The following is a 13,451-nucleotide window of genomic DNA, read 5'->3' on the forward strand; positions in this document are numbered from 1 at the left end:
TAAGGACAATCAATGACATTGCACTCTTTATGAATGTGTGGGGAGACTAGTGTATTTTTGAGTCATAAAACAATCAACAATCTGAATGTTAAAAAAAAAAAAGTGCTCATGTATGGTTTTGTTTTGCTGTATTTTGTATATAAGTGGAAGGACTCTTATGTCTATATGAGACTATTCTACTGGTCATAACAATAGAATAAAACAAATGGACTGAAAAGGCTGTCTCGTGTTTTTCTTTTACTACCTCATTTTTTAAATGTGAAAGTTACCCGGAAGGCCGTTTTTTGTTTGACTTGAATTTCATGTCGCACGAATGTGACGTATCTGTGAATGAATAGCTCCTTTCACACTCAAATACCAGCAAAGTGCCGGCAGCGTTTGCCTGCTTTTTTCTTGTTGCTCCCTATTGACATTGGCTTTGAATGCCTGCAAATGGCAGGATGTACCCATTCACACAGGAAACAGAGCACTGTGGCCATGGGAGTGAGACGCTACAGAAGCCTGTGGATTCAGGAGAGGAGACGCAGACCAATAAAAGTGCGATCATTTCCATGTTTTGCCATTTTCCTTCCATTGTGTTACTTGGCTATTGGTTCTAACCAGGGCACCGGTTCGGTTCGGTCTCACTACCAAGAACAAATAGTCAGGAGGGAAAAGCAAACGATGCGTCAATCTAGACGTATAGAGATATTATATTTTGCATGATTTGTTGGTAGGCTATGTAACTTTTGGGAAACGTGTGAGAATAGTTAGCATCTGCAGTTAGCACTGCATTCCTGACTGCATTCTACTTCAAATTGTTCATGGTGCTCTTACCAAATTAAGTGAATGTTCCAAGACTGACCAATGAGCACTCTTTTGCCACAGCCGTCCAATAGGGTCACTCGATTCCCCCTATCCCCAACCACCACCACCCTCAGCAGACACTTGGTTTCAAGGCCAAGGATTAAAACTGCTGGACTTAAAAATGTATACATTTCAGCCATCCAGAAGTCTTTTGACAGGCTGCCATTTTCCCAGGGAGAGAGACTTGCTTATCTCTGAAGACATTCCTCCCGATTGCTACTCTTACATCCTGCCCTTTGCCACAGTCTTATTTTTAAACCCAATATCGTTTAACAAGATTGGGCCCGCTCTTCAGCCCAGTGATACAGATTTAATGACTGCATGCACTGACCGTATTTAAGGCACTACCTTATTTGGGACATGATTTCCCAAGGAAACTTAAAAGAAAATACAACAAGTATAATATACTTTATGTATTCTATTAATTCTTATGCATTTAATACGAAGGTTTCTGAATTCTTGGCTTCATCCTAGGTTAATCAGTGATTAAGGCCTTCTGCAGTTCAAAGCAGACTGGAGTAATAATAAATCGCTATTATTTAACTGACTCTTTCCATGAAACAGGTTCTAGTGACCTCAAATCTCCCCCACACTGTGCTGCATCGTTTGTGTGTAGCCTACCTTAAAGAAAACTCAAGGAGCAGCAGATTTCACAACTTAGAAAACAATCTCCTTTACAGCGTTTAGCACAGGCAGACAAAACCACATCCTTGCTTTACGGGTGTTTAACAGCATTAAGGTTGTTTGCATTTGTGGTCTGGCATACAGGAGCCTGTAACTGACTAACAAACCCTTGTGAAGCAAAGCAATGGCTCCCCGGCGCTCTCAGTCACTGGGCCTCTTCTACAGGTGTGTGATTTGAGCCAAAACTAAACTTCTAGTAAAATGGGGTATGATGGGGTACAAAAGTGATACACTGAGCTGCCAAGGGAAGGAGTGAAAAGTGTTTCCAAAAACCATCCAAACTGGCCAGTGAATATATAGTATATACAGCACTAATAATTCAGTAACACTCAATTGTACAGCAGTGTTTATTATATTGAACACATTTTACTGTAAAGTTTACAGTATGACATGACTCTAGCCACTAATTTACTGTAAATTTTACAGAACATGTTTTAGTTTATCAATGCCTTCATAAGCATTTGATGGGATTTGATGGCGTCTGCTCAGTGTTGTGTCAGGTAGGTATTTTCTGTGTTGAAAATGAGTCCACACAGGAGAGCCCCTGCTGAAACCTGACCAGTCCATACGTGATATGAAGCCAGCTAATGAAGGACATGTATTTCACCTACCAGTATTATAACCTTTGCATCTGCTCTATATCCTCCCAGTGTTCCCAGTAAAGAAAAGCCTGCACAAGGAAAGGATTCATTCAGTTTGTTTTATTTCACATGGTGTCCACATTCCTGGTTCCACCCGTCTGTCTGCTCTGCACTGACCTGGTGCTCTGGGACTGTAAGCATCGGGCCTGATCCCTCAGTGGATTTCAGACACAGGCCGTCATTAATGCACTTCCAGATCACAGTACTGGCGCAGTGGCAGTAGGAACTTGAGGAACCAGTCCAGTTCACACCGGTAGGGATCATACAGCACCCCCACTTGCACAACACCACGGAACAATATAATCCAGCTCTTCAATTCATAAAGAAAGACAAAAAATCCTTTCCAGCTAACTAGATCAGACTAGATTACTAAGGGTATGGGTAGACTTGAGCTTGAAGCAGAGCAATAATTGCAGATATTACATTTAAGCAGACTGGGATGCCTTGGGGTTTATGTAACGGCGCCTCAAACCTCCAGCAGAAAAAGAAAAGCCCCGTCTTTGCACAGATCGAATTCAGAACAGCTTTGACAGCCTTCCAAACTGGTTGTCAAGTTAGGATTGGTTTTTATCAAAGGGGTTTCTGTGGTAATTTGAAAGTACCACAACATTTGTGCAATTGCCACACCTTAGCTACACAGCCTTGTTCCTTTAAAAGCAGCACTACTACACATTCATAAGTTACATCTAAGTGTAAGTTTCATTGACTTGTATGAACCAATGTTCAAATTCACAGTATTCACTTCTCTTTTTCCTCCATTGAGGTGTCAGTATCTAGGAATTGTGTTTTGCTCTTGTTCTTAGGTGCTCATAAGACCTTTGAGAATCCAAAAATGTGAAGGCACTACATATTCTAAATGATGAGGATGTAATGAGAAAGTATCTGTTCAGAAAGATAGATGCTGTGATCTGGATGTGGGCCGGTTGCATAAACATAGACTAAGTCTTAGTCTAATTATAAGTCATACTATCGACAAACATTCAGTTAAAACAATTGCATAAAAAACATTCTTTCCTTAGACTGGTCTTCCTAAGTCTATCACACAATGCATTCTGGGAACTTTAAGAAAACAGGCCTCTCTAAAATAGCGATGATCCCAGTTCACAGTAACTGAAAATTACTGTGCTAATTATTGGAATACAATGCAGAATTGTATTTCATTTAGGTCGGGGGGCAGTGGGTGTATATATATATATATTTTTTAGGCTACATCTTAGTCAGTTTACATTTTAACACAATGGTCTGTCAAATTAAGTCTAAAATTTCTATTTTAGTTTTCTGCAACCGGCCCCTGGTTACACTGTCAAGACAACCTGGCCTTTGCAGAATCTGTACTTCCTTCTTTCTCTATGGGGGCATAGAGTTAATATTGTGTGTCAAGTCACTTGTAGTTCTCAGTACAATTATCAATTATCTTCCTTCAATAATAATGTTCTGGGTTCTGTGAGGTTTTATGGGAGAGTAATGGGTTGTCTATGCATTATATCTACTTCTGTATTTCCACTTTCCTGGCAGCTTCAAGAACAGACGTGATGTTGACTTTGTCCCCAAACTCTTTCTCGCGGTGCTCTAGCAGAATTCCCTGAAGGGAGAGGAAGAGAAAGAGAAGCAGAGGTTGAGTGAGATGCACTTACAGGTTTACAATAAAAGTTCAATAGATAGGGACCAGTGAATGAGTTCTGAAGTGGAGTGGATTTGAAAGAGTGTGCTTCAAAGCAATTAATCTTTTTCTGATGCATTACTTTTCATGTCTTCCTGTTCTTGCACCATGTTTAAGCTGTAATGTAGTGTATTTCTGGTGGTTGGTGGGTGCATCTGAAAGGCCTAAGGTGGTCCTCATGTGCTGTGGCTCACAAACCTGATTCCCAGCTCCGATAACAAAGACCCCCCCTAGGACGAAGCCCTCCCCAGCCACATTGCCCTGGAAGCCCTTCCTCCAGGCTCTGATGAAGTTCTGCCACACGCCCAGCCGAATGAGTCCCAAGGCGCCCATTCTACGGCGGTGTGGACCATAGAAGCGTTTCTGCAAAAGACAGATTACAACGATAAAACGCCACAGCATCAAAAAGCTGCGCCCAGTGTCTGGGGCGGGTATATCCTACAGGGGCTGATATAGACAGTCATGCAGATAGACAATTGACCGATGATGGACACAGAAGTAGAGTGGGAAAACTTGGACAATCCCACTAGTTTTTATTTTCTGATCAAGAAATAACTGTAGAATGACAGACTGAGCGAAGACACTAGTCATGGGCAAAGGGCATCGAGTTGTCTTCTATTGATCTCCACCCCGTTCTCCTCCAATGATGCACCTCTCACCTTGTCATCCAGGAAGATGTCCCCGGCGAAGTGCGGCCTGAAGTCCCTGATCTCTGTGCCGATATTCTCCTTGACCACGGCGTAGAGTGGGACCCCAAGCTGCTCCAGCTGGGGTTTCAGAGAGGACAGCTCTGCAGCCTCCTACACAAGCACACAAACACACAGTCAAACACAGCAAGACCAGCACACAAATACAACAGAGAAAAGCAAGGGAAAGTACGATGAACTCACCATCTCATCATGGGAAAGCAGAACTGCACATGTATTTCTAGAAGAGCACTGGGCCAAAAGGCAGCACAATTCTGCCGTTATAAGAACCTTTACCCATATTGCAAAACAGTTAAAAGGTTTCCCCACTGCGTGACTAATCGCTATTTCAGTGTTCAGTCTGAGGTCAGAGTGTACCAGCTGAGACAAAATCACTCACATGTCTGTCCTGGGTGAGCGCACTAAGAACACAGTTTAAATGCTTTGGAGTTAATCTTTTGAGTTAGCTCTGTCAGAGAGGGCTATCTTACAAAAATACCATATTTAAGATTATTAATATTTCTTGAATGATTCTATTCTCTTCTACTTACAAATCGTGTAAATAAATAAATGCTTGTTCAGAGTACACATTTTAAGATCTTCACAATTGTCACATTGTTTAATGGAGTGCAACCATTTCAATTGCGAGAATTTAACAAATAAAATGACTGCTTTGAAACGTCTCTGAAAACAAAAGCCACATGTCACGAAATACGTCTGAAAAGAGAAAAAAGTTTACACACCCCTGAGCGGAGCATAGTATCTTATTATGTACAGAAGACAGGAAGCACTATTGAGCATGTGCAGATCTAGAAGGACAACTATCAGTTCAAGCTGGAGGGTAGGGAGGGTGCAGAGCCATAATGACAAGACAAGGAAAAAAACGAGACTCCATCTACAGAATATTGTCAGCCAGGTTTTTGCCAGTTGGGTATTGTACATAAGTCATTCATAGGAGCCATACATGTGATCCCTTTTCCAAATACCTGCATTGACGGGCCTACGGAGAGACCATACTTTTAATACAGTTGTAGGTGCACACTGCCTTTTCTGCTAACACTCTGGACTTCATATAGGAGCCTGCACTTACAAGGGGCAGCTATCAGTAGGCGTGTTCATTTTTTTCTGTAGATCGAGGAACACAATTCTGCAAATTCAGTAGGCAAATTCAATAGAAGACAGGACAGTACCTCTCTGCACAAAAATCATCCTGGCCTGCGCACCGCCATAACCACAGCCCCCGTGCGCTCCCACAGGGTCTTGGCTTTGAACGTGCTCTCGTCTGGGAGAACCGGGAGAGAAAACAGGGTCAACACCAAGGGCTCACTATCTTGTCACAGATAAGCTTGTGCAGGTCAAATGATATGACAAATGCACACAATCCAAATTGGTGCTCTGCAAGGGGCATCTGATTTGCTGTAAAGGCTCAGCCAATCTTAATTAATTTCATGGCAGAACCTGGGAGACACACAACTTCACCATCTCCTGTGTAAAAGCCTCCATGGATTGATTGGGCTGGTGGGAGCGCTTACCTTCCCCCAGAGTTTTGAGGTCAGTGTCCTCCAAGTATTCCAGGTTGGCCTGGGCGGGTGTGGTGAGCAGCATGTCAGTGTTGGCCAGCAGAATCCCAGCTATGGCTGCCCCCACTGCCCCTAGACCTAAGGACCACATCCCCATAGTCAAGAGCTCCCCCTCCAGGAAAAAGAGCATCCCTACAACAAAAAACACACACAAGGAACAAGCCAATCAAATCATGTAGTCTGTAACCCTACATCTTGACAGCACTTAGCTTTCACCGTCCAGGATGTAGGAAGTCTCTTACTGTACTTGTGTAAATTATAATTGGAATTTGTAAAATGTATTATTTTGAATTGCTGTTTTAGCTAAGTTGAATTTGTAATGATTGATGCCTTGTACTTCTCTGTATTTTTGCACTTATGTTGTAAGTCACCCTGGATAAGGGCATCTGCCAAGAAATAAAAAATAATAATAATAATAATAATGTTGTTTATTTCAGCTTCCTTCCATCTGCTCTTCTTGCAATGTGTCTGACCCATTGCCATTTTAACTTGTTCAATGATTATTCATAAATACATATTAAATTAATATACACACATTTAAACAATTACATCACAAATGCATTGCATTGCATTGTAACAGTGTAGCCTACATTTACACTAGGTCAGCATCATGCATAAACTGAACTTCATAAGCAAATTACTTAACATTAGATTTTTTCTACATAAATCCTTTTGGTACAGTGAACGCAGGCATCATCACACCCCTTTTTACATAACACCACAATTAAACACTGCTCTCCCAGCATGCTAAGCCACTGCTAAGAGCAAAAATATACAGAGTGTGCCAGTGGGTGTGATTATTCACATCAATCAAACAAAGCATTGTCTGAAAGTGGAGCCCAATTTCAGCGCTATTGCATAAAGGCTTGGCCGTCACACCAGTCATGATGCGATTGAGAACAGCAACCCTGCTGCCACACGGCCGACCGCTTGCCTTACCACCCTCTCCTGGTTTCAAACTCCTCGTCTAAAATCAGTTGTTCTAGTTTCCCATGCTGGTCCATTGTGAAATAAGCTTCCGTTATCCATATTCTAGCCCCTGACCACCATTTGTTTTAAGTTCCTCTGAGTGCCTGCGCTTGGAGAAATGAGAATTATTCACTCCCAACATGGTATGCCTTCAGCGCCTTTGTATTTTCATTTAACTAAATTGTGTGTTAAACTGGGAAAAACGGCCCAGGTTGGCACTCTCAACATAACAGAACAAATCGAATTATGCTCGACACAGAATTTGCACTGACTTGTTTTGAATTAAATGTAACACAGCTAGTTTAACAGATATATGATGTCAGGTTTTGAAATGCAGCTCCCACAGCATCACAGTAGTTACCAGTCCAGTATTATGCATTGCTTTTTAATAAGATTAAATTAATTTGCACTGGTATCATACATTTCTTCTGACTGTACAGCGTGTAATATGAATTTCAGTACAGATATGCGTGGCTTTGTTCTACTGATACTACAGTTTTGTTCCACAAATGTACAGTTTAATTATATCAATCCATTGTGATAGAAACAAGAACTGATTGTCCAATTTTATGAATTAACTTTGACAACAATGCATTTCACACAATAGGAGGAAAGAAATATATAGCAACAGCTGTAAAAAACCAGGACAATATTTTGAATTGGTACTGGTTATCTTCACAACATCAACTATCAGAAAAACCACCAAAGCATTTGAGTGCATTATACAAAAGTTAACCACATACAATTACATATTCCAAGAAGAAAGTCTCTCAAATTAGTAAACTCTGTAAAAATGATGTACCCGTTTTATTTGGGTTGGTAAGATTGTTTGCACAAAATAACAAATTGTGGTCAACATGATCATTTTCTTGTATAAATCATCCATCATCAGGTTTTCCAATAAATGCTCCCTAATGTAAATTAAGTCTCTGAAGATTCACAGGCACCTATTAAACTTTCCTCCAACTTATTCAAATCCCATTAGAAAGACACTCTGACAAATAAAATACTTATGATATTGGAGCTAATTCAAACACATACAGAGTAGTCAAATAAAGAAAACTAGGAGAGCAGAGAATTCAAATCAAGGTAAATATCAATACTGACTTGCCACCTGATGTGTCCCAAACTTGCAGAGAAAACTGCACGTCTCTTTCTGCTTGAGCAAAAGGCACCTACAGGAACATGTCAAAGCAGCGTTGAAGTCAGCTGCTGTTAGCACTGCACTGTGCTGTCTGTGTCTGGCTGGAGTCTGACCCAGATGTGGGATGAGAATAACACAGATTTGCATAATCAGAAAGCAAAAAAATAAACAGAAACCAATCAGAGGGCTTATACAGTCCAGATGGGCTATATCTACAGTACGGAGGAGGGAAGTTGGGGAGGGACAGAGACCCAAGATAGAGATGCAGGATTGCTTCAGTTTGGGCACTTTCAGTTTGGGCAATTCTTGAGAGAGAAGGAAGAAGTTTGTATATAGTTTTTTCTTTTACTTTCTCTCATACATGTTTTTGATATGTGTTTGGAACAAGGAATACGTAATTAAATCAATCAAACATTCCCACCATCTGATTCTGAGGGATTCTTTTTTTTTTTTTGTGTGTCAGGAAACACACAAACATCATCTAAATACATTTATGATCATATTACACAAACATGGGCAGGCTACTAAAATGTGTCAGTTCTTAAGAACTCATATTGACAGGTTAAATTCAGGTTAAGCTATTAGGTAGGCTATATCTTTTAAAGTTCATATTTAAAAGATGAAGGAACACTACAAAGCTTTCCTTCAGTAAACTAAATCAAGAATCAGGTGACCCTGCCTGTCATTTGCATCTTGCAGGTGTGGTCCTTTTTCTTAACATGAATTACGGGTCGAACTAGAAGTGGATTTAAAACAAAATGGCTTTCACTACATTCTGTTATTAAAATAAAAATAAATAAATAAATAAATAAATAAACAAGCACAAATTTCAACAGCAAAAAACCTATATCTGTAGTGAAATGACCTAGCCGGATTGAGCAAGTCATGACAAAGTGAAACCTCTGCGGTTTGGGAAAATGTCAGAACTAAGCAGCTTTGAATGCAATCAGATTGAAAAAGAACGCATTGGGGACACTGAACTGATTAGAAAAAGCGACTGCACTAGCTAGTACTGATCTACCCAAATATGCAAAGTTTGACAGCTTATTGTCTTGCTCATGTAGAAGAGGATGTCACTTGATTGCCAGATAAACACAACCTGTCACACCATAATGTACACTCACTCTACTAAAGGAAGGGACCATTTGCAGCAGGCTCTAGTTTAGTATCAGCTTGTTATTAAAACTCTGAAAGATTAAATTAACAGATCTGCATTTTCAATGTACATGTACATTATAATGAACTAAACCCTAAACATATCTCACAATAGGAGAGTTACCACCTGGCCCAATTTTACACTTAAAACCACTCTCTAAAATAATGAAAAGGCTCTTTTTAGGAGGTTATTAGTTAAATTAATAGTTCGATTTTGTTTGTAACAAAAATAACAGAAATAATAATAATAATAATAATAATAATAATTTGTAGGGTAAATCGTGACTGAAAGACAATAAAACTGCCACACACTTGTTCCACAATGTTTTGACCTACTCAAAAGGGCTTACATGCCATTGCAGTGAAAACAGACAGTTAAAATAGGATTATCTATAAGCAGCAGACCAGTCCTATCAAGGGCACCCAGTGCGTTTTGGGCTCTTTCGCAAATACACAAAACACCCAATAATCAAAAACACGCATCTTCCAACAGGGCTAATATTAAAAATGTGCAAATGAGGACTTGACGTCTTGACCAAAATAATAACATCATTGTTATTATTGATCATTGAAAAAGTAAAACAATGAACTAAAACACAGTTATTCGCCTTCGCTAATGGAGTCTTACTACAAAGACACATTTACTTTAGCATCATTATTTCCAGTATTTATCTTTCGTGACATGAGCAAAACTTGGCACAACACGGATATACTGCCCAGCTATATTGGGTGACTATTTTGCACCGTCACGAAACCGGCGACGGCAGCAGGTCGGACACACTCGCCAGTCCGTCACGTTTTTGTAACCTAACATTAATTCCCGCTGAACACTTTGTATTAGCGGTTAATATTGCACCTTGAATGAGAAACGCACTTGAACTCCATTGGGTACAAAGTCTAGTTCATATCCTCACCGGCTACATGTTTCGCATTGTAACAGCAATTGCAAAAGATCGCTATACAGTTGAATGTATTGAGGATTAGACACAATGCAGGATGTGTCCCACTTACACACTGATGTCCGCTGCGGAGGTGTTAGGATTGACAACTCATTCTGGAATCAATGATCTGACACTGCATGGTTACTTAGATACATCGATTATGTCCGCCTTCCTAGGGAAAATAGTCAATCGCGATAAGACGATCGCTTCAAAATACAAACAATTCCTGACACAAACTTTTTTAGTAAAAAATAAAATTAAAAAAAAACACCAGTTCCCAATGTTAGCCTATATAATTTCTTTACACATCATAATAAATCTAATCATTATTGAACTGTATTTATATTGGACTCTCTAGTAACTTTACAATCACGTCCCCTATGTAAAAATAATATATAGCGATGTAATACACAAATATTCGAAAGCTATAGATTCTGAAACTATATTTGTTATATTTTATTCCAAATAATTTATATTGATTGTAATAATTTGTTATGAAATGCTGCACCACATATACACCAATCGGCCATAACATTATGACCACCTGCCTAATATTGTGTGGGTCCCCCTTTTGCCGACAAAACAGCCCTGACCCGTCGAGGCATGGACTCCACTAGACCTCTGAAGGTGTGCTGTGGTATCTGGCACCAAGACGTTAGCAGCAGATCCTTTAAGTCCTGTAAGTTGTGAGGTGGGGACTCCATGGATCGGACTCGTTTGTCCAGCACATCCCACAGATGCTCGATTGGATTGAGATCTGGGGAATTTGGAGGCCAAGTCAACACCTTGAACTCATGATTCATCAGACCAGGCCACCTTCTTCCATTGCTCTGTGGTCCAGTTCTGAGGCTCACGTGCCCATTGTAGGCGCTTTCGGCAGTGGACAGGGGTCAGCATGGGCACCCTGACTGGTCTGTGGCTACGCAGCCCCATACGCAACAAACTGCGATGCACTGTGTGTTCAGACACCTTTCTATCAGAACCGGCATTAACTTTTTCAGCAATTTGAGCTACAGCAGCTCGTCTGTTGGATCGGACCACATGGGCCAGCCTTCACTCCCCATGTGCATCAGTGAGCCTTGGCCGCCCATGACCCTGTCGCCGGGACACTTTTGACAGGTACTGACCACTGCAGACCGGGAACAGCCCACAAGAGCTGCAGTTGACGCTCTGACCCAGTCGTCTAGCCATCACAGTGAGGCCCTTGTCAAAGTTGCTCAGATCCTCACACTTGCCCATTTTTCCTGCTTCTAAGACATCAATTTTGAGGACAAAATGTTCACTTTCTGCCTAATATATCCCACCCACTGACAGGTGCCATGATAACGAGATTGGTATATATATATATATATATATATATATATATATATATGCTGCATTGAATATACCAGGAAAACAAACACTAAAAATGTATTTTACAGTGTATTTACATCACTATATTGTATTGTGCATTTAATAATATATACGTAACATATAGGCTACCTACTATATCCTGTATTGAACACATTTGAAAAAAATACACAAGGCAATATATTTTATATTCCATACAGAACATATTACACAATATACTTCAGATGTAGTTTCCGGAATATATTTCAATACTTATCTATAATGTGCCCAATGAAAAGTTGTGTTAATATAATTTTACATCAGCTTAGCTTTAAATAAATGAATATTTTTAAAGAATATTAGTACTATGACTTTACAAACTGCAATACAAAAATCATTAAAAAGTCAGCACTTTTCAGGGCAAAAATGTCTCCTTTCAGGTTCAGCTATGATTCTATGAAAAGCCAAAGTTGACTTTTTCCCTAATTAATTAAGCAAGGCTATCAAACTCTAAGCCTTCTTATAGGTAAGGTGATTTTTTTATTTAATGCATACTCGCCTCTAATGTTTACACTGCACAATAGCAAGAATACCAGTGGTAATGTACAACGTGATATAATCTGCAAAACCTCACTATCTAGGGAGGAAACAAAACTGAGCCAGTTGCATTGCAAATTGTTACACAGCACTACCAGTCCCACTGCATTCGTGTTTGGGAAGCAGTACAAAATGCAAGTTAGGATACATCATTGCAACTTTAAACTCTCAGCATGACCATTATTGTAAGGAGTTACAAATCAACTAGTTTGTTTACACAGCAATAGTTTGTTAAATAATTCCCACATCATCTTTCAGGGGAAAATCTGGTGAGTCCTTGAGAAGAGACCTACTCAGAATTACAGTAGCTTATCTAAAAATGCGGAGAAGCAGGGTTGAGATAAGGCAAGCATTTGTCCATACTAGTGTTGGCATTGAGGAAAGCTGTTTAAATTTCTTTCCCTTCAATGAAATTCCCCAGCTTCCCTCTGTATATATGGGAATGGGGAACACACCTTCCACACAAAATCAATACTATTCTAACTCTCTTACACAGAAATATAAACACTTTGAGTTTTTGTAAGTTATAGAACACATTCAAGAGATCCATGTATTCGGGGACTGTACAAAGCCCTGGAACAGAACGAGTGGGATTCTGTCATTGTCTGCTATTAAAACCTTATAATTGTGTTGCTGTCCTTCATTCTATCTAAATCAGCAAGGCATTTACACATTGCGTGGACGTGGATCAAACTGACACAAATGGTATTGAGTTGCATGTAAATTGCATTCCACCGCTCTCACACAATCTTTCACATAGGTCTGTGGGTCTGTACATGTATAGATGGTCTAAGATCGAGTACAATCTCCTGTGTTTAATACGCCCTGGAGACTTGACCATTGGCATGAACATAAACATTACAGTTGCTTTGCAGGCCACAATCTGTATCCAGTGGCTCCAACTGCACCCCTTGACTTGATTATCTTCTGTTTGTGCATCAACAAAGCAAACCTAAAACCTTCACAGTAGCACTCCCATGTTTTACTATAAGTACTGCTCAGCCTTGACAGTTCCTTTCCTTGTCACGATACATCCAAGTTACCCTGAATGATTGTAAACAGATCATCAATAAAAGATAAATAAGACTCTTTCCATGCCAGCAGAACCCAGATTCCTCTAGACTGATCATGCCTTTAATGTGTGGCTATGCAAAGAAATTAAACCTAGTTTGTGTTGTTTGAGTCTTTGTTCAATTATAGGTGCACAGATGACAAAACT

General features: G+C 40.0%; 1 protein-coding gene across 2 annotated transcripts; it reads right to left on the minus strand.

Moving 5' to 3' along the window:
- Positions 1-2,216: 2,216 nt before the first annotated feature.
- selenou1a (selenoprotein U 1a) lies at positions 2,217-10,483 on the minus strand. Of its 2 annotated transcripts, none has more exons than XM_066693233.1 (6): positions 10,377-10,483; positions 6,050-6,229; positions 5,708-5,799; positions 4,491-4,631; positions 4,030-4,194; positions 2,217-3,753 (listed from the first exon to the last, which is right to left on the minus strand). In XM_066693233.1, the coding sequence occupies exons 2-6, from the start codon at positions 6,225-6,227 to the stop codon at positions 3,658-3,660; spliced, it is 672 nt and encodes a 223-aa protein (XP_066549330.1). In that variant the 5' UTR covers positions 6,228-6,229; positions 10,377-10,483; the 3' UTR covers positions 2,217-3,657. The 2 variants fall into 2 exon arrangements, with proteins under 2 accessions (XP_066549330.1, XP_066549329.1); XM_066693232.1 differs by lacking the exon at positions 10,377-10,483 and adding an exon at positions 8,174-8,328.
- Positions 10,484-13,451: the final 2,968 nt, after the last annotated feature.

This window comes from Amia ocellicauda, chromosome 20 (genome assembly GCF_036373705.1).
Source record: "Amia ocellicauda isolate fAmiCal2 chromosome 20, fAmiCal2.hap1, whole genome shotgun sequence".
NCBI lineage: Eukaryota > Metazoa > Chordata > Actinopteri > Amiiformes > Amiidae > Amia > Amia ocellicauda.